The sequence below is a fragment of the Numida meleagris genome, chromosome 10, assembly GCF_002078875.1.
Source record: "Numida meleagris isolate 19003 breed g44 Domestic line chromosome 10, NumMel1.0, whole genome shotgun sequence".
Taxonomy (NCBI): domain Eukaryota; kingdom Metazoa; phylum Chordata; class Aves; order Galliformes; family Numididae; genus Numida; species Numida meleagris.
Genome location: NC_034418.1, coordinates 15112987 through 15140687, shown reverse-complemented (window position 1 = coordinate 15140687; position 27701 = coordinate 15112987). Strand labels below are relative to the sequence as shown.

General features: G+C 40.0%; 2 protein-coding genes across 3 annotated transcripts in view; one reads left to right on the top strand and one right to left on the bottom strand.

Annotated features, from left to right (window-relative positions):
- BCO1 (beta-carotene oxygenase 1) overlaps positions 1-27474 on the bottom strand; it is a 55272-nt gene extending 27798 nt beyond the window's left edge. For both annotated transcript variants that reach the window (XM_021408953.1, XM_021408950.1), the window contains exons 1-3: positions 27368-27474; positions 12808-12986; positions 11179-11281 (exon numbers count right to left, since the gene is read on the bottom strand). The gene's annotated coding sequence lies outside the window, so the exon portion shown is untranslated. The remainder of the gene's footprint in view (positions 1-11178; positions 11282-12807; positions 12987-27367) is intronic.
- The window catches only part of PKD1L2 (polycystin 1 like 2), a 34634-nt gene that overhangs the window by 5556 nt on the left and 1377 nt on the right, over positions 1-27701 (top strand). The window contains exons 6-42 of the mRNA XM_021408963.1: positions 136-365; positions 1029-1433; positions 2333-2431; positions 3024-3073; positions 3622-3739; positions 4351-4558; positions 5276-5396; positions 5639-5780; positions 6262-6462; positions 6681-6826; positions 7680-7874; positions 8723-8848; positions 10121-10303; positions 11228-11352; positions 12152-12278; positions 13246-13380; positions 14026-14251; positions 14626-14819; positions 15253-15483; positions 15682-15783; positions 15981-16159; positions 16665-16811; positions 17321-17520; positions 17667-17893; positions 18484-18700; positions 19379-19607; positions 20383-20614; positions 21041-21137; positions 21485-21625; positions 22009-22194; positions 23017-23344; positions 23750-23883; positions 24279-24406; positions 24719-24879; positions 25280-25490; positions 26217-26318; positions 27384-27515. Of these exons, the coding sequence (XP_021264638.1) occupies positions 136-365; positions 1029-1433; positions 2333-2431; positions 3024-3073; positions 3622-3739; positions 4351-4558; positions 5276-5396; positions 5639-5780; positions 6262-6462; positions 6681-6826; positions 7680-7874; positions 8723-8848; positions 10121-10303; positions 11228-11352; positions 12152-12278; positions 13246-13380; positions 14026-14251; positions 14626-14819; positions 15253-15483; positions 15682-15783; positions 15981-16159; positions 16665-16811; positions 17321-17520; positions 17667-17893; positions 18484-18700; positions 19379-19607; positions 20383-20614; positions 21041-21137; positions 21485-21625; positions 22009-22194; positions 23017-23344; positions 23750-23883; positions 24279-24406; positions 24719-24879; positions 25280-25490; positions 26217-26318; positions 27384-27515 (6415 nt within the window). The remainder of the gene's footprint in view (positions 1-135; positions 366-1028; positions 1434-2332; positions 2432-3023; positions 3074-3621; positions 3740-4350; positions 4559-5275; positions 5397-5638; positions 5781-6261; positions 6463-6680; positions 6827-7679; positions 7875-8722; positions 8849-10120; positions 10304-11227; positions 11353-12151; positions 12279-13245; positions 13381-14025; positions 14252-14625; positions 14820-15252; positions 15484-15681; positions 15784-15980; positions 16160-16664; positions 16812-17320; positions 17521-17666; positions 17894-18483; positions 18701-19378; positions 19608-20382; positions 20615-21040; positions 21138-21484; positions 21626-22008; positions 22195-23016; positions 23345-23749; positions 23884-24278; positions 24407-24718; positions 24880-25279; positions 25491-26216; positions 26319-27383; positions 27516-27701) is intronic.

Here is a 27701-nt window from a genome sequence, read left to right as displayed (position 1 = left end):
GAGAGTATCCCTCCTGATTGCAGGATAGCTGAGTGAGGTCAGAAATTTGACAGCTGTGACCACTGTTATCACATAAGGCCAGAGACTTGCCAGGACAGTTTTCCACAACAAGCGGCCATTCTCTTTCTGTTCTAGGCTGCTCAGCAGTGTCACACATAGATACTCATCTCCTGGGGAGTTTATTGTTTTTGTGGAATGCAGCACCAGTGAATGGCACGTGACAGCACAGAAGCGGGTGACGGTTCAGGACAAGATGGATGAACTTAGCATTACTGGGTGCTACAGCCACCATGAATCTGGGAACAGCTCTCACTGCCGAACGCTGTATGGGGAGTTGTTATGGATTCAAGTTGAACTCAATGGAGGTAAGGGTTAATTACTCTGTGTGGTTTAAATAGCAAGCTAAATATTATCCTACCCATGGAACAGAAGCAGGATTTTCATTATAGAAAACAACACTTATTTTTTGTGAATGATTTCCCTCTAATTGTTGCCTTTCTGCAACTGAACACTCTCAGCTCCACTGGAGGGGTTCTTTCTCAGGGGGATTATACCACTTTGAACATGAAGGTAAGCCCTTTTTCCCTCTCCACAAATCTGAAAAAGCATGACCAAAACTTTAGTCACATGAATCTACATGAAGCCAGTAGTAATGTTTCTGCATTTGAAGTTAGGAATCCACAGAAATGCCTCTCTAGCTGAGGGTAAGAGGATTTCACACTAAGCAGGTCATATTTGCTATTGTATATTTTGTTCTCACTGCAGGCTCCTGGAATCCACACATTTAAAAAGTTAAATTCAGTAGCATACATCTGAATTCTCTTGACTGCTTTAATGCTCACAGCAGAAAACTTGAGACTGACTTCCATAGGGAGCCTAGATGGGCACAAAAACACCTGGAAGTGACTTTATTCTGCATTGCTGCAGTATTTTTATGACTCTATAAATACTCAAATGCTGTATGAAACAGCTAGAATTGGATCGCCTATTATGCAAGCTGTGAGAAATTCCGAATTGTCTTTTTACAGGTAGGAGAGTGACCTACACTGTATCAGCAGATAACATGACACTCACTGAGTCCAGTGCAGAGGAAGGAATTGCTCCTCACAACCTGACACTTGACAGTGCTGCTCAAGAGCTGCTAGGCCCTGGGGTACATCAGCTGGAAATCCATGCATCCAGCAACACAACTGCATCGGAGATCTCGGAGAGCATTGCTGTTCACTTAATTGAGCCAGTGTCCGGTCTTCAGGCTGTATTAGCTTCTCACACTCTGCAGCTGGGGGAGAATTTGGAGATCAATGTCTCTTTGTCTCACGGTACCCCGGCTAAGATGAAGTTTGAAGTGCTTGGATCGAATGAAACTCACTCTCACCAGGAAGACTGCCCTCAAGGGGAACCTCGAACATACATCATTCCCATGCACTATGAAGGTACAGCACGCTGACTTCTGTGTTTCTAAGACACTCTCAACTGTGTGCAGGAGTTCACATACACAACCACAGCACCCTGGGGTAGAGGACAATAACTTACAGCTGAATTTGGTAACTTTAACTGCTCAGACTTGTTCTGCAGAACACTATGAGCAGCACAGTCTTACTGACCATTAAGCGAGCTAAAAAAACTTGAACTGGAAAATGGGTATCTATATGGAGACTGAGAGCAAGGTTTTATGTGAACTTTACAATAAAAAGGACATAATGAACCAGGGTTCATTTGTTCCTGGCAGTACCCAATTCGAGTGTAAATGAGGACATTTTTCTCCTGTTTGTTCATATGTATAACTTTCCAAGTTTATACCCCATTTCACACTATTGTGATAGAAATTCTCAGTACAGATGACAAAGAAAGGGGGAGCCCCATCCTCATCTGCACATCAGCCTCCAGCACGCAGTTTTTGTTGGACTTAGGAATCAGCTTCATAGCATTTTTTTCTTTCCATTATTAAGAAATCAAATCCTTTAAAATGTAGGACTAATGAGATTGTCTTTAAGAGTTAATTCAATGGCAGAAGAGAGAATTTTTCTCCTTTAATGAGTTATTCAAATCCCATGCAAAATCTGGCACACCAGAAGCTAATTATGATTTTGTTTTATGTTTTAAGATTTTCAATATTAGAAGCTTTATTGGGCTTCCTTATACCCATTTGAACATCCCATCCCTTCAGGTAGAAAATCTCAAACAAGACAGCTGCTCTCCTAAGTGGAAAACTCATCAACAAGCAAATGAAATTATCCTAGAGAAAGCAATAGAATCTTCTTTATGAATCTTATATCACAAACATGATGGTCTGGTCCACTGACATACTAGTTTGGACATTTGTCTTTTCTAGGTACTTTCCTAGTGAAAGTGGTGGCCATGAACGCCTTCTCAAATGTGAGTCTGGATGTTGGGTTCATCAATGTGCTGGCAAACAGCTCTCATAAAGAAGGTAATTGCATTAATCTGACAGTGCTAGTTTTGAGTATGTCTTTTTGCAATCAGAGCACTTCATGGAGTGTTTATGGTTTGCATCTAGTAATTTCTTCCATTCCAGGAAGAGTGCTGAAACTTTTGAGGAGGCTTCTTCCTGATGACAGCAGATTCCCAGGCTTTGAACTGCTCATTAATTAGCATCACTCTCTATATATTACACATTGCACATTTGCTATTTGTCCTCAAGTTTAATTAGTGAAGTGTATGTCCTGGGATATAGTTCTGAAGCTAGGAAATATTTGCATCACAGCAATCACATAATTTGCTGTCAGTAAACACTTCTAGATGGCAAGCCCTTACATTTACAAAAGTAGAATATACCAGGAGTAAAGTGTCTTTAGAATTAATCCCACTGAAACCTCTCCAGTGCTTTCCCTCATTTTTTCTCTGTGCATCAATTAAATTTCATCACCTCGTGTACATTTGATTTACACCATTATGATTGAAGAATAACAATGATTTTACTTACAGTACGTGACTATCTTGTAAGAGTTTCACCTACTGAAACTAAGTTGCTCATCACAGTTATCATTTTTTATACTGAATAGATCCTGCTAAGGAAAAAGGCACCTCTAAAACAAATACCCAAATGACCAAAGTAAGTATTATTTAAAGATCTTTCTTTAAAATTGAAATGCTTAGTAAATCCTCTTGCTAGTAAAAGCGTTACATAAGATATTGAAAAGAAGTACTTGTAACAGTAGATTATGGACTAGCTTTCCTGTGCTCTGCATTGTTTAACATAAAATCTACACCAAATGTCTCCAAGACAAATGCGTTTACAGGCATTCAATCTACAGTTTGTAAAACCTTGCAAGTAATAATTACAATGTTAGAGAAAATGGACTAAAGAAAATATTAGAGAAAAGTATCTAGATTAATTTTAAAAATAGGAGCTGGGCTCCAAAATCATGTGGGAGTTTGGGACTATTTAGCCACACATTGTTTCTTTGTGCCATCTGTTGCTATTCCTATAGCTCATGCTCCTGTGCTACCACTGGTTAAGGAAAGAGCATTTAAACTACAGATGTGCATAGAGTGATCCGGTGTCTAAATTTTCAGACCTTTTTCATTTCCTTATGAAATAACATATGTAAGTGTTTATACATGCTACTGTCCTAACTGGTATATTTACTTATTATTTAGGTTCACCAAAGGAAAAATAAAATACATATTAAACCAAGTCGCCACGTGGATCCTTTCACAACTATTACTCTTGGCTGGCCAGATAACAGTGATAACTCCAGTTTTCTCTGGTCCTGTGGTATGTGAATTTCTTGAAGTTTTTCCACCAACTTTTATTTTATGAGTGACAAACTCACTGCCAGGTCAGATCAAGTTGTGAAACTCTGACAACAGGACGGTTTAGTCTCTGCCTGGCTTTAAAAAAGTTTGCCACTCACTGTGTTTGAAGAATGTCCCTCTACCTTACTCTGGTTTTAACACCCAACTAATTGTGGTAGATAATACTGCATGTTTTTTTTTTCCCAAAGATAGATCCTAGGTTTCAATTTTGTCAAGATCTACCCATCCTAAGCCTTTGCTCTCATAGCCAAGAGCTAATTCCAACTGACTGATATAGTTAGGCATTTGAAAGGTATGTGTCTCAATAAAACAGCAGAAATTAGCACCAAGCATTGCAAAAATATTTATGGCTGAAAACTGGATTCAGAGCACCTGTGTTCTGTCCTCACGTTTTTCCTTGACCTCATATATTACTTCAAAGAAATCAGTCTGAACTCTTGTTACCCCCTCTATAAACTGGGCTAAGGAAACTTATTGCTCTCTAAAGCTCTTTGAAATCTGTACCAGGCAAGACAATTAGTGACATGGGATGTTATAACTATTCAAGCTACAAAAGAAATGTTCATGCAGGAGCTTGCTGGCCTGAGTGGAATGAATGTGTGCAGCACCAGATAATCCTCACCAGCCAACAAGAGGTGCAAATCCCACCTTCCTGCCTTCCTCCTCCGAAGTCAGCAGTGACTGTGAGGGTCACAGTGCGAAGCCATGGGAATGAAGAGAGGCAGGACGAACAGTGTCTCTATGTGACTGCAAAACAAGATCTACAGCTAGAAATCAGGTCTGTTTTCAAACCCTAGCACTCACTACTTAAAATCACTACAAAAACTAGCGCAGGGCCACATTTATCATTATTAATTATAATTATTATAATTTATTGAGTGTTGTAAATTTATTTATTACCATCAGAGAAATTAAAGACTGGTCCTAGCTGCATTTTTCCAGTCTGCATTTCCAAACATAATCCCTTTATAAACTGAATATTCTTCCCAAAACCACTTATGTATTTTAACCCCTTCTACCTTTTTTTCAGATTTGGATATTTCCATATGCAAACTTAATTTAAATGATGGGAATAGAAGTCAAAAGATAGGTCTGAAATTCCTACTAGACACACAGATACACAATAATGCTTTTAAAAATATGGTCTTTGGGAGTCTGGAGCCTCACTGGAGATCAGTGGCATTTCAGTGATACGTTAATACAATCATTTCAGGAGGTTAAATAGAGGTAGGATTTACTTGAGAGCTTGAATGAGTATTTGAACATAAAGAGTGCGTGGATTCTGCACTTCAGTCAGTGTTGAAAATAAAGATGAAGGTTTCTAAAACTCTTGCTGTAAAATGAAGTATTTCATTATTTGTGAGTAACAGCTCATTTGTATAGGTATCGTGGGGATTTTGCAGATGTTCATTAAACAAGGTTAAAACAACTGACACCAAGGACTGTACCATCTCATCCAGTTACTACTTGTAGCTACTGTCTTACTTCCCTACAGGTGTGAGGCAAACTGCAAGCCAGTGAATGCTAGTGAGGAAGTTGTTTTGAGTGTCTCTGGACAGAAGGACTCCCAGGACATATACTATAACTGGTACTTAGATAACACATTCCAAAACAAGGTGAGAGCATCAGATTTGTCAGAAATACTACCAATAAACATCCATCATAAGGAAAAGCCACGTGGCCTCAGAGTGGTGCTTTGTCACAGGGGAGCTCTGGAAATAGCAGGAAAGACCAAGGCATGGGGGTGCCATGTTTGGGAGCAGTTATAATGGAGAGCATCAAATTGCTGCCCCACGCCTGCAACAGAATCACAGCAAAGAGCCTCTGCTGTCATGTTTTCTTTTGTCTGCTTTTCCAGTCTACACCCCTCCCTCCTGCCTGCAGCCTGACTGGTTTCCGGCAGAACTCTTTGAATTTGCTTCAAAGCAACACATCCACGTTGATAATGAACAGCTCCTTCTTGCAGACACATGGAGAAGCTTTTCAGGTTAAAGTAACAGGTAGGGGCAAGCAGGGTTTGCTAGACTGCTTTGAGATACTCTCTGCCACCATGACATCACACAGACGTTACGTACACATAGCCTCACTGACAAGCAATTCTACAAGTTTAGAGCTGTTACTTTACATATGGGTTCCTTAATTAAGAACTAAGTTTGTTCTGGGCTGTTGCATGGCGGGACAAATTCAGTTCTCTTACTCCAAGCTGTTAATGGTTTTGTTAAGGCTCATCTGGAAATAATATTATGTTGAATACTTGATCAAATAATGCAATTTTGGTTTACAATGCAAAAACTATCGTGTTCTTAAGCGTTCTTCTGTGCTTATGGCTTATTCAGTAGTGGGATTTCACTTCTGATTAGGCCCACCATTAAGTTTGTGGTGCCTGAACAAACCACATCATTGCCAGAATAGGTAAGATGTCTGCAGATCAGTGCTGCCACAGCATGATTATTGCTGATGTTCTGCTCCCTCCACTCCCAGCACTGACTCAGCGTGGTTATGGGGAAGAAACCTACCTTGTCAGCACCGTGCCTCCGCCCCAGGTCCCTAGCTGTGCTGTGTCTCCCAAGCAGGGATCTGTGCTCACCGCTTTCACAGTCTCCTGCAGCACTCCATGCTCAGTGGATTCGTGCCAATCGAATCATAGCACACAGCTCAACTACTGCTTCTATCTGAACTCAAGTAAGTCCTGAGGCAAACTGTTTGACTAAGTGCTTCCTCACATTTCTGGCAAGCACTGTTACTGCTACAAGTAAGAGCAAAGGCACAGCCTGCTTCTGCTCCTTGTCTAAATATGAGCCAGTCAGGCCTGCACAGTGCAAACCCACAGTGCCCTGTTCTTAGATAGCAGGAGGTGTCTGTGTGATGTCTGATAGATAACAACATCTTTCCTATTCCAGATTCTCTCCTGCACTGTGGCCCAGACCCTGAGCTCTTCCCAGTTTATCTTCCACTTGGAGAAGAGGAAAATAATTTCATTTTACATGTGACAGTTACTGTTAGCAACAGCTTTGGTGATACAGTTCAAACCAACACTTCGGTAAAGGTACACAGTAGAAATCCTTTATTTCAAGATGTCCCTAGTTGATGTTAACCTGTGAATCTCTTTTGGAGCTTCTTCCTGTTTTGTACTTACTATATGTCTGTGACCAAAATAATCCTCATTTCCACGTCTAACAGAGACTATTATTAGACTGGACTCAGGGTAGTAGAGAGACACTTCCAATGTTCTTTTTGTAGGACAGAATTTTAAAAGATGGTGTATTTGGACACTGGGTAGCAAAAGCTGTATTTAGAGAGTCTGGGGTTATTCTCCAGTAGGCCCCAGAAAACTCCTGCTCTGCCTGCCCAGCAGAGGTTCCTATCAGGCCACTAAAAGTCCATGCCTTTCCCCATGTTTCACCCTCAACAAAGCTGCTTGTCACTGCAAATTTTTGTTGGCAATCCATGGACTGAGGCTTAGAAAACTTTGGGTTGAATTAGGCTTTGTCTCTCCTGCACAAATTTGTCAGTCAAGAGGGTGAGATTAGACATCTTAAAATGACAGAAATTTTTCACAGATTGAGATGGAATTGGCGTGTTTTCCTACATTTGGACATTTCTAAAGATGTCCCATTGTATTTTAGAAAGCAAACAACATTCTAGAGGGTTGTAACAATAGCACGTACAGCTGGAACAGTTGTACAAGTCCATGACTTCAGCACTTAGTCAAGAGACCCAAGAGCACAGCAGAGCTGTCTGGAGAATTTAACTCAGAATAAAACACACACAAAAAAAACTGGAAACAAAGTTTTCTGTTCCACTCTAGCTAGGCTGTCAATGACACGATTGTAGAAACTGTTCAAAGACAGCTATAACTGAGCTAGCAATGTTAAGAGCATATCTGATTTCCTCATCAGGTTATGCAAGCAGATACGATTGACGGGAACCTGACCCTACAGACCATTGTATCTGAGAAGGCAAACACCTTCCTAAAAGATGGGAACAACAGCATGAGTCTTTTCCAGCTGTTTAAGTCAGTGACTTCAGTCCTTAATCATGAGACCCAAGAGGAAAACTTTAACATATCTTTACAGACAGACATGCGAAAAGAGGTGAGCCAGACACTTGTTTTCTTGCAGTACAGTGCAATATAATGGATTCTTCGTACTCTTTGGCAGCTCTTAAGTAACAAAAAGCTCGTATATCACCTCCTCAAATCAATGGAGGTTTCAAGTTTCTGGTATCCATCTCAGTGTTTGGCACGGGTTTCAGCTATTATTCACTACTTGCCCAAGCAAAAAATTTGTTTTATCATCCATCAGTAAAAGAACACATTCTCAATTGTTACTGCAATCACTTAAACTAATTTGGTCGGTCTTTTTAAACTTACAGTTAACTTGATTTTGCAAAAAAAGTTAAATATTAATAAAATTGCCTTTTCTGCTGGACAAATATCCTATAATTTTTCCCCCAAAGTACTAGTCAGCAAGTAATTTTAGTTTATTCCTTTCAGCTACAAGCTTATGTCTCAGTTATAAGCTTATATTTATACTATGCTTTGCATGCTCAGCTGAAAAGATCTAGAGAAATGCAATATATCCTTCAGTTCTGATTGTTATTTGAACATGGCTCTGTTTTCTCTGGAAGTGGCATTTACATAGTAATTCATACACATTAGTACAAAGTCTGAGAAGTAACTCTGCTTGCTTCTGATGTATGTTAAATGTACAAATTCTTTGTGCTGGAAGGAAACACAAAGCTCATGTGATTACACAGCTACCAAGGCAAGTGGTGCATTGTCAGTAGACCTAACATCAGTTCACATGATCCTTGTGGAGTTTTGTTCTACCACATAATTCACAGCAAGCCTGGCTGTCAATATACAGCACTATTTCCACAGTCTTAATTAGCATCTTACTCTTTCACCTAATTATCCCTAATTACCCCTTTCCATCCCAAGCTCCGAGGGCTGATGTTGACAACTCTCTCCGCTGTTAATGTAACATCAGTACAAACTGCTCTTAAGATGTCAGAAGTACTGAAAGAAATCACTTACAGGACTGAAGAGCTGTCTGTCTCAGCACAGGTAAGAAGCACTTCGTCCTCTGCCTCCTAACACTAGCAGTACAGACTCTTTGAACCCCACTCTCCTTGGAAGAATGTCAGCGCCTTATAGTTATCTATTCTTAACTCATTTCTTTTTTTAACTGTACCAGCATGTATGCCTTGACCAGAAGGGAATACATTTTACTGTTTTGAGTAAGCAAATATGGAACCACAAACATTGACTCAGCAGCCACTGCAATCCAGGCTATGGCTGGCTGGCCAGTTACATTCTCTGATGCATCTTTAAGATGGAAACCTAAACTCTCAGTGAACAAGCAGCAAGGCAGGAACACAGCAGCACCCAGAGGATCCAAGCATGAATGTTCAGATTGTCCTTGCAAAAGTGTTTCTTGAATCTTGAATGCAATATGACATTAGCAAATAATGCTATTTGTGTGTAAGGAGTAAAGAGTGAGCACGTGTGAGGGCAGAACAAACTGTCAGTGGGGAAGTTTTACAAATAAACTGGCAGTGAGAAGAGTTGTCCTGATTTCTGATATGTTATACAGCTTTAGCCAGACAATGGCTTGGGAGCATTTCAGCAGTATGTGGTTAACTTCAGCAAGACAAGAATATAGCTCAGATTCAACACTCACTGCACAGTGAGGCTGCTACGCATTTGCAGACTGTGGGAATGGACATGTACAAGCTTGCGATGAATTTGCTTGGTTCTCTCACCCTGGGCTATTATGCTGGCCAGTGCTTTCACATTCACAAAGCAATCATTGGCTGTGTTTGGGCACAAAATAGAAACTGTAAGATTCATTCTCCTTTGGCATTTAGGACAGCATAAGGCCAAAGGTATTACTTGCTGGTAATTCAACAAGCTATATGGAAATTAAGATTGAAATGCACATGCATTTGACTATATGGTTATATTTTTGGACTCACCACTCCGAAGTATAACCTGATCTACTACATTACTGTACATCTAAACTGTACCCTGGCCCAATGTTTCACAGATAAGCGTCCTTCAGGTATTATTATCTTGTTTTTATGGATTGAATCTGCGGAAGCAGGCTGTGTTTTTCAAGTCTGAATTACATGTTAGTATGTCACCTAGTAGTATACCATCTTTATTGGTGTTTCAGGTGTTACCCCAGCACAAGTAATTACAGTAAAACAGCTTTAGCCACAAATAGTCCCATGGGATTACTAATGTTGCAACACTCAGTAGAAGACTCAATGGCACAATGTATTGCTTGTGTCATTGGTAACAAAACAGAAACCTTTCCCCTTATTTCCCATGCAGGTGGAAGCTAGCAATACACTAAAAGATGTCAGCGCTTCCTTGCTCACTGTAAACACAGAGGACAGCAGAGATGATCAGAAGCTAACGGATGCAGCCAGCTACCTATTCAATGCAGTGAGCAATGTCCTCCAAGCCTCTGTACAAAACAGAGCCGTGAACACTACACTGCCTGAGGCAGAACAGGTAATTTTGGTTCAGTCCAGTTTGTAGAGGGCTGTGGCTGATAAAGAGTTTTGCTGCTTCACATTTCTAAATTGGCATCAGGTAGGGCACAGGACAGTGCACTATGGAAGACAGGATCAGTGTTAAGACCTCTAACAGATGACAAGTAGATTGACTGCAATAAGATTTTTTTTTCCAGATTTGATTCTATCCCCTCCTTTTGCCCCACAGTTCAAGGAAGACTCGGGTACTCAGTATTCATGACTTGTTTCATTATTTCAAAGCTGGAATCTGCCCAAGTTGTTGCTTACATTTTTTTCAGAAAGCCCACTCTGATTTTCTATTCAGAATTATGCAATGTGTTTATTTTGTTTTAGGCCTTCCTATTTATGTGTGAATTGTCACAGTTGCCTTTGTGTGCTTCCTGGACTGAATGCACTTTAGCTTTCAGCACTGCAAAGGAGTAGGGCATGATATAAATCTAACCTGAGAGAAAAGGTTATGAACTGTTCAGTCTCCCCCAGGACAACACAATAGTAACACATAACCAGTAAGTAATTAGATCTTGCTTTTCAAGCAACTAAACACTAAAATGTACAGCAAAAGGGCATTATCATACACAAATACATAAATGTCTTGCATGAAATTGATGTCATGTTTGTAATCTTTCACATTTCAGAGCATAGAAGTTCTAAACATTAGAATTCCGTTTACTGTAAGACGTATTTATTTGCAGTTTGTTAAGTTCTCATGAGAATTACAGAACTTGAATTGCTGATGAGAATAACTTTCTCTGAGATTAACAAGCATATCACCGAGTTTGCCAGCCTTATAAGACACCGTGAAAACAGTATTTCATAATAAAATGAATTAAGGGCAAATACTTTGCAACTTACTGATTCTGGGCAGCTTTGTTAAACGTTCCCTCCTCCAATCCTTGTCCAGAGTTTGGTGTCCCACCAGCTCCTGAATACAGTTGAAAATCTGCAGACTGCCCTTCTGTTTGGGAAGGAACCAGATCATGAACCCATGGTCCTTACCACTCATTCTGCCACAATGTACATAAACAGGTAACAGCAATAAATGTCTGTTTGTCTGTCTGTCTGTCTCTCTCTCTATCCTCCCCAACCACCCCAACAAGCCCTGATAGGCACCCAAACTTTCCTCAAATATTCATTACATTATCCTCGAAACCACCCAACCACTCAATATTGTAGCATAATGTCAACTTCAACAGTACGATGAAGCTGCTAACTAGTTGTAAGAACAGCTTGGACCCCAATTAGCTTCAGCAATATCATCTTAAAAATTCTCATGTTGTGCCTTCTTTGACCAAAGAAGAATTTACTAGTAGCTGCTTGCCTTTAAAAGGTAAGTTCTTGTTTTTTATTTGCCAAGTTGCCAATAATGACATGATATACATAACTGTAACTAGCCTGACAAGAGCAAATATAATCATATTGAGCTTGATGAGCATTCTCCGTTCCCAACAGTCATTCCCAAATTGTTCCCTGAGAGTCCGGTTTTCATCCACTTTTAACTGTGTAGAAATCAAGAACATGTAGAAATCAAGACCAGGTGCACCTTTTGCATAAGTGCACCTAATTGGGTACAACTCCACATCCAGATATGCCAATTCCACCCCTTTTTCTGATGACTGTATGGTAGTGTTATGTGGAGTACTACATCAGGGACAATGTACTGGCAGAATCAGAAATAATTTTCCAGTTAAGTTATACTCACACAGAGAACTTTTTCTCTGTTTGAAGTTCACATTATTGACTGTTTGTATGTTTGTTTGTTTGTTTTCTGTGTTTTTTGTTTGTTTTTCTCTTTTTTTTCTGTTTTGTGTCCAACTGGACTGGATAGATTACAAACAGAAAATATGGACGGTACATCCATTAACATCTCCAGTTCCAGCTCTGCCAGCTTTACTCTCCCAACTGCTTCCTCTCTTGGTATTTCAGGGGTGGATGATGAAACAGTGGATATAAGGGCAAGTAAACAGCTTTTATGTGACTCAATCTGATCTACAATTTACATTCTTGGTCTAGCAATTTTAGAGTCCTTTCTCCTTTTAGAATGAGTACGCAAGCACACAAGTCATCCCTTCCTTTTTGGTCAAAGAAGCTTTCACTTATCTTAATTTCATGAAGTTGGCTGAGCAAGCTTAAACGCCCCATCCCCTCAGCCTCTCACATACACTCTTGCTTTATGCTTGCATGGTTAGAGAAGGTGATGGAATCAACACTACAAACCTATTTGCTGTTTGTTTACATCTAATGCTCTGAGAGAGACATAACAGCTCAGAGTCCTTATCAGCATTCAAACTAACAGGCAGCAATCCTCTTTCATCCAAGCTAGAAACAAATGAGTCTGAGGCACTCAGATCCTGCAGGAGACAGAAAGTCTCCAAATGTCCGAATTATAGCACAGCTGTGATCTGAGTTAGGTTTCATTGTGTCTTTTCCAGTTCTGACAAAAAAATGTCCAGAACCTCCTTATAACAATGGCAGTATATTCACCTGAGTGTTAGGAGAGGCTACTGAATCCTCTTATTGAAGTAATGAATCTGACACACACTTTTGTGCATTGCTATCGTAGTAAAACCAGACTTTTTGTTTCTAATTCCAAGAGGGGTGACACAGCTTTGATGGAGTTTCTTTCAAAGAGACTTGTGCAATTGCGTTTTGATATCCAGTATCTGAAAGACAAAACAGTTACAATGAATGGAAACCCACAAATGTTGTACACATACCACATTTCAGAATCAAAATCACTTTCCAGGTTTGTTTGGCCTACCACCGAGATTAGGCAGGTATTTAAATCTGGACATGGGCTGCTTTGGAGTACTCTGTGGGCCTGAGGTCAAACAATTTGTTTGGTCTATTCACCAATTTAATATTTAAAATCATGAAACAGTAACAATAGCTCAGAGTTGATTATTAATGTCTTGCTAACAGATGGTGAGCTTTGCCGTGAATCCCTTTTTCTCCAGTGACACCAGTTTTGACATCAGTGGAACAGTGGGAGGTCTAAGTCTTACTGGTCTGGATGGCTTGATCATACCAGTCAGCAATCTCAAAGAAAACATTGAGGTAAACTCACTGTTTTCTATCCCTCTCCTCTCTCCCTTCTATTTACAAGCTGTCACGTGTCTTCTTTGAGGTGACTACAAGCGGTGGTATTCATTTCAACATACAATGGGTGTCTGCATTTGTGATGGAGGTATTTGTGTGATATGAAGAATAAAATGACAGATATTTCTTAGAAAAGATGTAACATTCATTTAAATGCTTGTGACAATGATAATGGTTAGGGAAAACCACTCCAGATCACACAGTGACCTTGAAACACAATGCAATGTCTGATTTGATATCCAACAACTGCACGCTCATATTACTTCTGTTTGGGATTCCTAGCCCATTTATAAACTGACATCTAAATAGTTCATTTAAGTACTTCTTGTGGACACTATTTCAGTAATAATCTCAGTTCTTAGTTAAAAAAATGCACTGAAGATCACAGACTTTGTGCTGACTCTATACAGGTTTGAAAAGGACTTTTCAGAAGTTACCTGACAGTATCAAGAAAATAATTTCAAAGAAAATATTTTTGTTGGCCATACTTATGTTATAAAAAAGATTATCTAGAGTGTGGTTGTACTTACAGATACTTATAGTGCTTACAGATAAGTAAGATACTCTTCTGCATTTCAAGTTATGTATTTCTTTTAAAACCAGATAATATTACCAAGGAATGCTGCACCCCAGGAAGATAGGATTCAGTTGAACCTGGGCAATTTTAGCATTTTCCAAGTCAACATCACCACAGAAAACACATCGATAGTGATCCAGCTGGAATGTGAACAAGACATTCCACTAATACTGTACTTAGGATATGGTTATCACCCAAATGAAACTAACTATGACATGAAAAATCATCTGTTCTATAAGAAAACTACTGGAGGTAAGACAGCGTGTTAGTGATGAGTTAATTTTTGCATTCTGTGCTTGTGTAGCCAAAAGCCTTAGCCCTATGCATTCTCACTACCCATGGGAAGTTAAGGGCATTCAGTATGGACATCATGGAGTGCTCACTGACAAAGGTACAGTACGACCACAAATTAGCACAATGAGCCTGACACCTAATTGGAAAGAAACCTCTCAAAGGAGTTTCAACATATCGTGCTTCAGGAGTGGGATGCTTTGAACAATGAGTTGCTAAGGATTATTTGGTACCCGTTTCTTTTATTTTGTTCAGTTTATTTATTATGTGCAATATAGCTGTATTCAGAATAAACATTTCCACATATACACTGAAAATAAATATTTTTGTTCGAGGTGAAACAAATACCTGGGTTCTCAGCCCTGAAGAACTCATGTTTGGAGAGGGAACTTACTATTTCATGGTTTCACAAGATACAGGAGTGGATTCCACAGTATATGACAGGCTAGCTATAGCTGTCACTTGCTTTGCATCCCGCTGTGTATTTTGGGATGAGCAGCAGGGGAACTGGAACAGCTATGGATGTCAGGTAAGTGGAGAGAAATAAAGCAATCTTTATACTATATACATCAAAGCCGGCCCTTATGATCCCCATTGAATTCATACCATAAAATGACATCATTCTGAGATGTGTTAGTAAAATCAAGAAGTGAAATTTAGTCCACTAAGACTAAACTTCAAATTGCACTCCCATTACATTTCTTGGGATGCTCTCCTACATAAGGAGAAAATGAACTGTTCAGACAAGTTTATATCAGACTGTAAATGCCTTTTTCTGGCTGGACATTGGAATTAATATTCCCAATAACAATTTTTTCCTGTATAGCAGTTCTCCATATTAACTCACCAGTCTCAGCACTGTCTTTCTTTTGTTTTCCAGACAAAGTTATATGCTATACAACAAAGTTAATAAGCTAACTTTGAAGCAAAATGCTCTATTCAGAATTTTTTCTGGTTTTCAGGTAGGACCAAAAACAAATTCTAGAAGCACACAGTGTCTCTGCAACCATCTGACCTTCTTTGGGAGCTCCTTCTTTGTCATACCCAATGCCGTTGATGTTAGCAAAACTGCACAGCTGTTTGGTACATTCGTGGACAACCCTGTGGTGGTGACCACTGTAGGATGTATATTTCTGATATACGTGCTGGTAGTTATTTGGGCCCGACGGAAAGACATCCAGGATGATGCCAAAGTAAGTCTTTCGTGAACAAAGACTGAAAGTATTTATGCCAATTCCCTTTTTGACTGTCCTGTTTTAACAGGTGACTTCAGCTAACCCTACTCCCTTCCCTGTGCACTGTTCATAAGATGATAAGTTCCTACCCACAGCTTTAAGGTAGCTATACTTACAGAGCTGCTAACATACTGTTTGTATCGTGTCACTCTGCAGGCAAAAATCACAGTGCTGGAAGACAACGACCCGTTTGCTCAGTATCGTTATCTTGTGACGGTTTTCACAGGACATCGCCGTGGGGCAGCCACAACCTCCAAGGTATCAGCTGTACTGTGCAGTAGAAGAGCTTTGAACTCATTCAGAGAACTGGAGCAATAAAGCAGCACCCAAGGCTATTAAACAGCACAGCTTAAATGCAACTTTTAAGCTAGAAAGTGGGCAGAGTATGTTAGAGGAATAATCACACATAGGATTCTGAGAGGGGCGAGTCTGCATTTTGCTATCTTACTCTGCAGGTGACACTCACTCTCTATGGACTAGAAGGAGAGAGTGAGCCACATCATCTAACTGATCCTGACAAACCAGTCTTTGAACGTGGAGGAGTGGATGTTTTCCTACTCTGCACCTTCTTTCCTCTAGGGGAATTGCAGAGTATTCGACTGTGGCATGATAATTCAGGGGACAATCCATCCTGGTAAGTGTGTACAAGGAAATAATACAGACTCAAAAATGTCTTTATAATGACAACTGTTTTCCTTTCCTAACACTTAACATTATCCTTTCTACAGTTCTAGAAAGGAAAGGTTAGGTTCACATTTTTTTTTTCTCCAGATGAATAGATATCATAATCTAAAATGCAGGACAAGAAATACTTCCCATATCCTGTGTCCAGTTTATACCCATACTACAAGTTGACTCTGAGTTAGTGCAAGAATTTCATCAAACATACTATAGAAAATATTACATGAAATGAAGGCACAGCAATCAGATGGGAGCTGTAACATGCTCTGGATCAGGTCACCAACCTAAGTACACAGAAGAACATTATTTTAGGGCACTCTGATATGTGTTTTGTGCCTCACTGTTCAGACACAGCCTAAGAAGTCAAAGGCCAGAGTTTGTCTTCCATAGTTCTGTTGAGTCCTGAATTTCATACCATTCAGTTTCATATGATTTTGCCCTGTGTGTTTTCCCTCCAGGTATGTGAATCGAGTATTGGTACACGACCTTGCATGGGACCAGAAATGGTACTTCCTCTGTAATTCCTGGCTAGCAGTTGATATTGGAGAATGTGTCCTAGATAAAGTGTTCCCAGTAGCTACAGAACAAGACATGAAGCAGTTCAGGTAACTTCTGTTTTATACCTTTTTACTCTTAATAACAATCGGTCTAGAAGAGCAAGCATGCAAAGATCAGCTCTCAAGACGAAAAGAAAGCAGTGAGATATTCCCATTGCTCTGAAAGGGCTCTGAACAAGGAGAAGAGGAAGGATGGTTAAACAAAGTCTGGCTGTTACCTTAACAGTTATGTCAGACTGGAAATACCGGTGTCAAAGAAGAATAATTTGATGAGACATATGGAAACTCAAGCATCTTGTCTTCAGTGTAATTTCCCTAAAAATGTATACAGAAACTGCTCGTGATTATCTTCACCACTATGGTGTGGCCAGAAGCAAAGGACATAAGAAGCTATGACCATTCTATGTAAATCAAGCCATGATATTTGATTTTTTTTTTTTATAGTTCATATGTTTTCTGACAGTGCCTAGCATGAACAGGCCAGGACCCTGAACTACAGCTTTATTCTTTCCTCTTCTTTCTAAGCATCCCTTTGATTTCCCCCTCTTCCTTCCCAGCAACCTGTTTTTCATGAAGACCTCCAAGGGTTTCCAGGATGGGCACATTTGGTACTCAGTTTTCAGCCGCTCCCCACGAAGCTCCTTCACACGAGCCCAGCGCGTGTCATGCTGCTTCTCACTGCTGCTCTGCACCATGCTGACCAGCATCATGTTCTGGGGAGTGCCAACGGATCCAGCTGAGCAGAAAATGGATTTGGGTAACAATCGTTATCATTACTCGGGCAGGAAAATAGACAGCAGAATCTAGAAGTGGGATAGTTGAACAAATGGGATTTTTCATGAGAGACAGATCTGATGGTTCCTGAGGTTATTTTCATTCCTTTCCACTGTTTGATCTCGACAGGTAAGATTGAGTTCACATGGCAGGAAGTGATGATTGGCTTTGAAAGCTCCCTCCTCATGTTCCCCATCAACCTGCTCATTGTGCAGATCTTCAGGAACACACGACCCCGGCCAGCAATGCAGGGCAGAGAGAAGAAGCCGGGAAAGAATGGCCGAGTGTCCCCAAGCCTACCTCCTGCCCCACAGGTCACCCCAGCCGTCTCGATCACTCCAGAGGCTGTGATAAAGGTAAGTGCCTGTGGCTGCTTCCCAGTGGGTCCTGCACTGCCCTCTGCTGCCATGCAATACTCAACGCCTCCAGTTTAACAGCAGAAATCTTCCCAGTCAGAAGACTTTCAAATTGTCTGACGTGACAAGCCAAATGTGCTCTGGTACAAAACACTCAGTTACCCATCTACACGGTCATGGGATAAAAAAAGGGTCATCCACTTTCAGAGTATATTTCACACGTAGGGAATCCTCAACTTCACCAAGATCAGCCTATGTACATCTCAGTCCCTTGCACAATGATCAAAATCACTGTGTTCACTGGGTTAAAAGCAAACATCAAGCTAGGCAGTGAAGAGAAAAGTATCATAGACCCTGTCTTTCCCAGCTTAGGCCCACAGACAGGTAAGCTGCATTACTGAATCTTGAAAACTGAATTGCTGACCTCACTGAAATCCAGCTGTCATATCCAGCCCTACAGGATGTGCTATACTTTCCCATTCTGGGGGTTTTAGCAGTAGATGCAGCTCCCAGCCAGTGGTGCCTCCTGATCACTTCAGCTTAAGTCACTGCCATCCAAGTCACTGCCATATCGCTGCTGTCTTTTCTAGGATATAAGAAGAATTGCTAACTCGCTCTTTAAAGCCCTCAAGGCTCCATCACTAACCTCAGTATCAGATCTCGGAAAATCAGCTAACATCAACACGCTTTTGGCATTGGTTGAAGATATCATCTGCCAGCAGAATAGAGCTAGGCAAGAGTTTTATGATGAAAACAAAAAGAAGGACGACACTGTAATTGTCACACTAGGTCCTATGGATATACAAGGTAAACATCTTAATGTGACATGGCTACTGAAACCTTTGTAGTGAAACTGATGGCGACACTGGATGGGATGGCCCAAGCTTTTACATTCTGACTCAAAGACAATTACAGAACCACAGAATACTTGAGGTTGGAAGGGATCCTCCAGCAGAGTCAGCTAGAGCAGGTTGCCCAAGACCATGCCCAGTTGAATGTTCAGTATCTACAAGGATGGAAACTCAATAGCTTCACTGAGCAACCCCTCAATGGTGTTCAAGCACTCTTGCAATAGAAAAGTTATTCTTGTATTCAGGTGGAATTTCCTGAGTTTTAATTTGTGTCCATTGCCTTGTCCTTCCACTGCACTGCCTGCCACCCAAATAAGTAAAGACACTGAAATCTCTATTTCTTTTGCTGTAGAATGAAATGTTAGCTAACAGCCTTATCGGTATCCAATTGTTAACTATCTATTATCAAGACTCACAAATATCAGTTGTTTCAGTCTTTTTGCCCCATCTTCTTTCTTCTTGGCCTTGTGCTGTTGCTCCTTTCAGTCCAACTCTTAACTTAGCCACTGATTCAATTTCAGATAATAATATATGAGGGAACAATCCCAATGATTTCATGAAGACCTACTTCTTTTTGTCTTTTCCAATGAGTGTTCCAAGACACAGATTTCAAAGGTAAATTCTTTACCCGCAGAAAAAACAAGAAGCCCAACTCCAGAAAAGGGAACATGGGAGCAACTGAAGTACAGTGATTACAACCGTTGCTTGTACATGCAACTCCAGCATGTAGAGATGGAGCTCGAATTATTGGGGCCCCATAAATTCCAGATGCCTCAGAGTTATACTCAAGCAGTTCGGCAGGTTCAGCACATGAAGAACCTCCTGCAGAACCAGATTTGCTCATCAGCGTCCATCAGTGAGAGGTAACCTAATTCTCATCCCACTTTCGATGTAAGTAAATTCAGGTCATGAATTCAAAAGCGGCGAGGATGACAGAGTTGAAAAATAATTACTACTTAATATGTTGTAGATAATCATTATAATAGCTGTAGAAACATGCCTTACTATTATTCTATTGTAGGAGCAACAAAGAAATTTCAGTGCGGTGAACTACACACAAAAGCAATAATGACAGATCCTCACTCTCTGTCATTTTTGCTTCCAAAGCTGAATGTTACAGCACAGTGCCACATGTCTGTAAAGTGCTGAAGATAATCATTAAGCTCCAGTCTCTCTGGTCTCTAATAATGCATGGAGAAAATAAAATGAATAAGCAGGCAAAAATATTTCTGGGAAACCTGATAATTAAGTTGGAAGTATTGAAAACAGTACCGCTAATTATCTCTCTGACCTTCATGGTGATCACAAGAGATGTATCCAGCAGATAAAATGCAGTCACAGTTTTGGGTTTTTTTGGTCAATATTTCTACTGGAGGTTCAATAATGCATGAACTGAGAAGCAAGTAAGACCATCATATTTGTTTTTATTTTTGCTGATGTCTGCACACTTTCTCATATTTTTGCTTGCTGTGCTTTTTGCTATCCATTTATTCTGTATAGTTACATTAGCTAAAAGAAGAAATTAGGTAAAAGAATTTAAATTATAAAATGTTGCCTATAGTCACAGAAACCAAAGAATTTGATTTTGGTTTCTATTCCAGTGCTGAATGATTTTTTCTCTTCTGGTTGATTCTGAAGGTGGTCTCTTACTCCAAGCTTCTCTGGTGATGGAAGGAAAAGTTCTTCTTCAAAAGGGCTGCCCTGGTGGTTTGTGTTCATTGCTTGGTTCCTTGTTGCAGCCACCAGTGGTGTATCTGGGTTCTTTACCATGCTCTATGGGCTGCATTATGGTAAGGAGAACTCCATCAAATGGCTGATCTCCATGGCCATCTCCTTCTTTGAAAGTCTTTTCATCACACAGCCCTTAAAGGTGAGATCCTCAGAAATGGAACTACTGGCAAATATGAACTCATTCTGCTATCATTACAGGAAAATAATACATTTTAAAGAACCACAGGATTTAAGATGTAAAATTGAAGTCTTTGCCCTTAAAGCAAAAACTAACATGTACTACAGAGTTCTGTTGTCATTTGTTGTCATTAAATACATTAGTTTCATCTCCCATTTTGTCAGAGTTTAATAGTTGATGAGGTGACCAAAGAAGATGTGTCATATGGCAAAAGCAGTTAAGTTAGATAGGGTTTGTGCACTGTTTGTAAGCTTCAGCTGCACAAGTTCCACGAAGCCAAAGGACAATCATTCTCCTACAGTAGCTGTATCCAAAGCGGTGCATGTCAAACCATGAGCTTCTTTATACGAAATGGGCATGTATTGAGTCTATAGCTAATTCTTGCAGGTGCTGGGATTTGCTGCTTTTTTTGCTCTGGTTCTGAAGAAGGTAGAACATGAGGATGAAGAAAACACTGCCATTGATGGGTCTTTATCTGCACCAGGTAACTGTCTGTGAAGTGAGAAATTACTAAAAAGAAGTGAAATGCCCTCTAAGTTTTTTGAATGCTTTATGCACCACTATGTGATTCACAGTGAGGACTTCACTGGTTATCTTTATACACCTGAATGGGCAGAGAGAGAGACACCTGTACCTAAACCTAACATGCCGCTCATGATCTCAGTCATTGCTCAGTGCTGCCTTACTATGCTGCTTCTTTGAGTAAGTCACATCACCTGACTTCCAGGAGGAAAGCATTAAGTAGAAATATCTCCTTTCAATGGCCAAAGTGAAAAGTGGGATACAAATGATCTGCTGACTGACTGCAGGTTTCACTGCTCTCACCCACAGGTGACACAAATCCTCTCTTTGGAGCCCGACGGGACAGCAGAAGCAATATTTACCGGCCACCTCCTGCAGCTGATGTCGAGAAAATGAAAATCAGCTGCATGAAGGAGCAGAAAGCATTTGCCCTAATCAGAGAAATCCTGGGTATTACTCATATGTAGTTTATCTTGTTTTATTCAGCAGTATTCATCAGTACTTTCACATCAGTGAAAACATTAAACACAAAATTAAGCTACTCATTCTGTTTAGAGCCATCATTACTGTTAATGTTCAGCCAGCCTCTATGCTTGTTTTCTCAATCACTTCTCAGATTCCTACTTGTATTCCAAATGTGATATGCTTAAACTGCAGCACTTTGACGTAGCCTGTGTAAATTCATTAGCACTAGTCAGTCAGATTCTTGCAAAGCATCTCCTTAACCTAATAAGTGATGACAGCAGTAACCATTCATGCAATCTATTTTGAACAGCAGTGCTAATTCTGAGATCACATGTGCTGTCTCTTCTTGTGTTTTTTTTTTTTTCCAGCCTATCTGGTGTTTCTATGGATGCTATTACTGGTTGCCTATGGGCAGAGAGATCCCAATTCCTACTACTTAAACAAACATATTGAGAGCAGTTTTACAGATGGATTCCACGATGTCTACAGTTATGAGGATTTTTTCACATGGGCAAAAACGACCTTAGTCAAAAATCTTTATGGATCATATAAAGGTGCAGAGACTATTTTGACATCATCTTGCTTCACTTCAGCTTGCCAGATTCTGAAACATTATCTTTTTATACATATCTTCAACTTGTACGTGCATATTTGACTGGAGGAAGACACTATGGGCACATAAGACTAATGTGAATTTTCATAAACTGAATACTAGTGGATAACAGAAGTCCCACAGCCCGACCCCAAGTTCCATGCGGCCTGATGTTTTCATTATCTTTAACACAACCCACAAGTTTTGCACTGAATTTTTTAATTTTTCACATTTTACATGACTCATTCCAGGTACATGTCTCTGTTTCACTTAAGCCTCTTTCCATAACTAAAAAAACAAACAAACAGAACGGCAGATAGATGGCACTATAAAGCTTTCCCTCAGGACTGCTCTGCACTCTGCCTTAGGTCAATGCGAAGGATAATTATACAACATCACTATGCTTCTACCTGGCTATGCCCATTAACAAATATGAGCCACGTTCCAGCTCACATTTTAGAGTAACTATGAGCATACAATGGCACAGTTTTTTCTTGGACATGGCACAAACCAGCTATGGCCAAGTGAACACTGCACATGGCTTTTATTCTGCAGACCTCTGTTTTCCTTCTCTATAAAATACAGATAGGTAATGATACTAAACTGTTGTCTATGGATGTTATCCAAGAATTCAGTTTAAATCAACACAAGCACTTGATTTTCAAGACCATTTTGCTTACAGTGTTTTTTTTTAAATCTATAGCAAAATATTAATGCATATCTGAATCATAAATGAAATGAACAAACATTAGTCGTAGCTCTGCCTTTTTCATTTCCCACTTAGGATTCATTACAGATGGGAACTCCAAGCTGGTGGGCAGCGCTCGACTTCGCCAAGTGAGAGTGAAAGGAGACACCTGCCCTATCTCACCCACACTCCAGCGTGTGATTCAGGAATGCCATGCTCCATACTCCCCACATACAGAAGACACATCAGACTATGGAGAACACTGGAACACTTCGGTCTTTGATACCTCCTCTGACTTGAGCTCAGCCTGGCAGTATCAGAGCCAGTCCAAATTGAGAGGGCAGCCTGTCTGGGGCAAACTGGCCACCTACGGGGGAGGGGGATATGTGATTCACCTGGGAACTGATCCTCAGAATGCCTCCAGGTAAAGCTTGTATCTTGGTAAAATATTAGTGAATGTGCTGCAGTGTCAGTGGTGCTCTTTTTTCTGCTCTATTTAGGACTCACCTCAGATTGCATTCTGAATTTTGCTACTGTGGATTACGCTGAATATTGTAGATAATACTGTGGTGCCTTCAATGTACTTTACATTCTTATAATCTTTCTCCATGTTAGGTAACAACCGGATCAAAAATTATAACCTGTTTTTTCCTAACTTACATGCATGGATTCCATATTTACATAGCTGCAGAAATACATAATGCCAAAAAATTAGTAAACATCTTACCTTGGGTGTGCTCCTTCTCTGTGAAATGATGCACTTCATCCTCCATGTGATACAGTCTCTCTGCTGTATGAGTTAGCTCACTGGCTACGCATTTTTTGACAGAATTCTCCAGTACCTTTTCAACAACGTTTGGCTAGACACCTTCACAAGAGCAGTGTTTGTTGAATTTACAGTCTACAATGCCAACGTGAATCTGTTCTGCATTGTAAGCCTGATATTTGAAACCAACGCTTTAGGTGAGAACCTATGTCCATATCAAACCACAAAATTGGGTTCATTTTCTTTTTAGAATGAGATTCAGATTTACATCTTCAGTCCTTCCTGTTTCAGTTTAGCATTTCTAGTCTAATTCAAACTCGGTCTTGCTGGGATTAATATCGTACTGCCATACAGAAGGGCATTAGCATCCCAAAAGCCACTGACTGTCCAAAATTACCATTTGAAGAAAAATTCTAAGAACGCTTACCGGGCTACTCCTACAGTCAGGTTTAAATCTCAGTATGATAATTGGATTCAGACTGACACTGATGTGAATGCGAGTATGGAGGTCTTATTAGTGAACTAAATGGTTTGAATGAAAACAGAAGGATGTAACTATTACAGCACTGAATTGAACACTGTTATTTTTCAGGGGCCTTCTTCACAAGTGCAGAGCTGCAGAGTATCCGGCTCTACCCATACACCAACAGTCTTCACATTTTTGTTGTTGCTGCAGAAGTAATTTATTTCCTCTTTATTGTGTACTACATGATCGTACAGGTAAGATACATTGGAAAATTCTGCTGACAGCATCACTTTTTGTCTGTATTTTATTTCATTTGCAAAGGCTTTAGGACAGTACTTGATTTCAGTAGTGCTGCTGCTGACTTGCACCAGTGGAAGACTGAATCAGATAGTGTATCTTCATTAATTAATAGGAAGGTGACCTTTTGTTTGGCATGAATGTCAAAGACAATGAGAAATCATGATGTGCAGAATTTTGTTTTATTGTGGAGGACATAGCCCTAATCTTGAGAAGTTTACTGTATGGTATGGTGTTGGACTTAAAAAGTAAGACTCCTGTTTCCACAGGGAAAACTGATGAAGGCTCTGAAATGGAGATATTTCCACAGCAAGTGGAATCTCCTGGAGATGGCCATTATACTGATTAGCTGGAGCGCCCTGTCAGTGTTTGTGAAGAGGACGATCCTTGGGAGCCGAGACATCAGCTACTACCAGGAACACAAAGAGGAGTAAGCATAACCCCAGGAAGTACTAACTGAGCTCCTAGTTCCCTGGCTGCTACAGGACATCCAAGCTAGTAAATCATCTGCTTTATTCTTTACTGTCAAGAAACATAAGGCAGAGGACAGCAACACTTAACACAGAATGGAAAATAATAGCATCTGCTAAAAAATGCTCACACAAGAGCAAGCTCAGAGAATCACAGGATAATTTAGGAAACAAAACACTGTTGTGTACAGCTGAGCTTTTTGTGTGCACGCAGCAGGAAGCACAGACAGAAACATTCAAGCAAAAGCTCAAGTTAGCTCTCTACTGAAAACAAGCTCAGAGTGACTGGCTTTTCCAGAACGTACACATTCCCAGGCTGCTGTGTGGTGGTCTAATACATCTTTTCTTTGTTTCTAACAGCTCTGTGAGCTTTAATGAAACAGCAAGAGCTGATGCGGTTCTCGGCTACCTGATTGCTTTCCTCGTGCTTCTCTCCACAGTGAAACTGTGGCACCTACTGAGGCTCAACCCTAAATTGAACATGATCACCTCCACTCTAAGGAGAGCATGGGGTGATATCTCTGGATTCATCACTGTTATTGCAATCATGTTCCTCGCCTATTCCATTGCTGTGAGTATGACTGTGGTTTCTCTCGTCTTCAGTCTGCATTGAGGTACTGCCAGGTTAAATGAATTATTTCTGAAAGCAACGTGGCTTTGCAGGGTAAAACTGAATAACGCCGCCTGTCTAAATCTTAGGTTAGAAAACTGGATTCTAATTTTTCCATATATGTGAAGGCAGTTAAAGTAGCCACTTGTTTCTTTCTTTGCAACCTGAAATTCTAAAATTTAGTACAAAAATCAAAGATGGAGACAAAAAAAAAAAAAGGATTTTCTGTGTGTAGCAGGTGTAAAGTGCAGAGCAAAGTACAGGAAAGATCATTTTTTGGATAAAGCTCAAACTGGGAAGAGTGCACAAAGTACAATTTTCTGTTTGTCTTCTTTTTAGGTGGGAAATAATTATTTTTCTGCCTATTATAGTAATACTCATACTGTTATTTTCATTCTAATGAGATTAAAGAATTATTGGTCTTTTTAAAAGGTCTTTTCCAACATATATAATTCTACGATTCTTAAATCCAGGATAGATGGTCTTAAAGCTAATGCACACCTCTGTAGACAAAACAAGTAAACAAACAAACAGGCAAAAAAACCACAAAATTCAGTAGAGCAAAAATCCAAAAAAGCTTCATGGCTGACGATAAACTGGAAGAGCTTTCTCTGAATTATCAGTCATCAGCTGATTTGCAGCAAGGACTCTGATTACGATGCAAGATACACCTTCTTTCCCTTGCAGACAAACTTGATATTTGGCTGGAAGCTCTTCTCTTACAAAACTCTCTCTGATTCAGCAGAGACCATGGTCAGTCTTCAGCTGGGAATCTTCAACTATGAGGAGGTACTCCCTCTTGATTTTGAGAAGTTCATCACAGTGTAATTAACATCTCAGCTTTCATATATGCTTTGAACCAGCAAATAGAAGGACTCCCAGTTAGTGCTAGACACGAATCACATTTTGCAAGTGCCACAGCCTCCTAAAGCAGCCCCCTTTACTCATTAAGGCAATAAAAAAAAACAGTGAAATATATCTCCCATCCCATTCTGAACATCAGTAGATTCATAATGAACAAATTTTCATTGAGAAAGCTGCTTAAATTTTAACTAGATACGTTACTTATTGACTAGAGAAAAAGTTTTGAGCAGTTTTCCTTAAAAAGCTAGAGAGAGAGATGTGAGTGATGCCCTGGCATTTACTCTGAACACACACCCATCAGCTTCTCAAGAAAGACAAGACCTTCACAAGGGATCTTCACTACATTTATTTTTATTATTACTGACTTTTTCATTGGGTTCTTTCAAATATTACAGTATCCTTGGAATGACTCTCTAGTGGATGTTTTTAGACCATGAATCCAGCAGGGTATGAGAAGATCAGTAACAGGGCATAACATTTTTCAATTCTACATCCACTCAAGTAGTTAATTCCAAAGATGTACTCCTATGTTTTTAAATTTCTGCACAGCCCTTACTTGATACATGCCCCTGACAGTCTGAATGGACTTCCGTGTAAAGACACTCCTACACAAAAGCACAGAGAAATTTCATTTCTGCTTCAATAGCTGGGACATGACCAAGCTGCAGCTGTTAATTGTGAGGCTAAACAAATCTCCAGGCTTGTCAGTTTTCACCTCAAACTTCCATACCATTGCATTCAAATGCAAACACTTAAAACAACAAAACACAGAGATTGCCCATATTAACGTTTCATATTGTATCAAAGCCCAAAAGTAACTAAAGAAGAAAATCTATTTATATATGCATGATATATAAATACAGCATAATTTATTGCCCACAAGGATTTTCAAAGGGACAAACTCCTTGCTGTGTGATAGCTGCTAGCTGCTTGTACGTACGCTCTGTTTTAAAAATCAGAAAGTGATGTCTTACCTTATTAATTCTACAGATCTTGGACTACAATCCGATTTTAGGCTCCTTCTTAATTGGATCCTGCATCATTTTCATGACGTTTGTGGTGCTGAATCTCTTCATTTCAGTGATTCTGGTTGCTTTCAGTGAGGAGCAGAAGCACTACCAGGTGTGTTCATCTCAGCTCATCTGCTGTTCTTTAACATTTGTTGTGCAGTGCTTACTCATGACTTAGGCATTCCACCATCTGATGAAACCTATGTAAACTCAGTCCTACTTTTAAGAAGTCAACATTAACTCATAAAGCATGCTTCAGATTTTCCAGAATTACACTGTCCATTTCTGCTCAGACAAG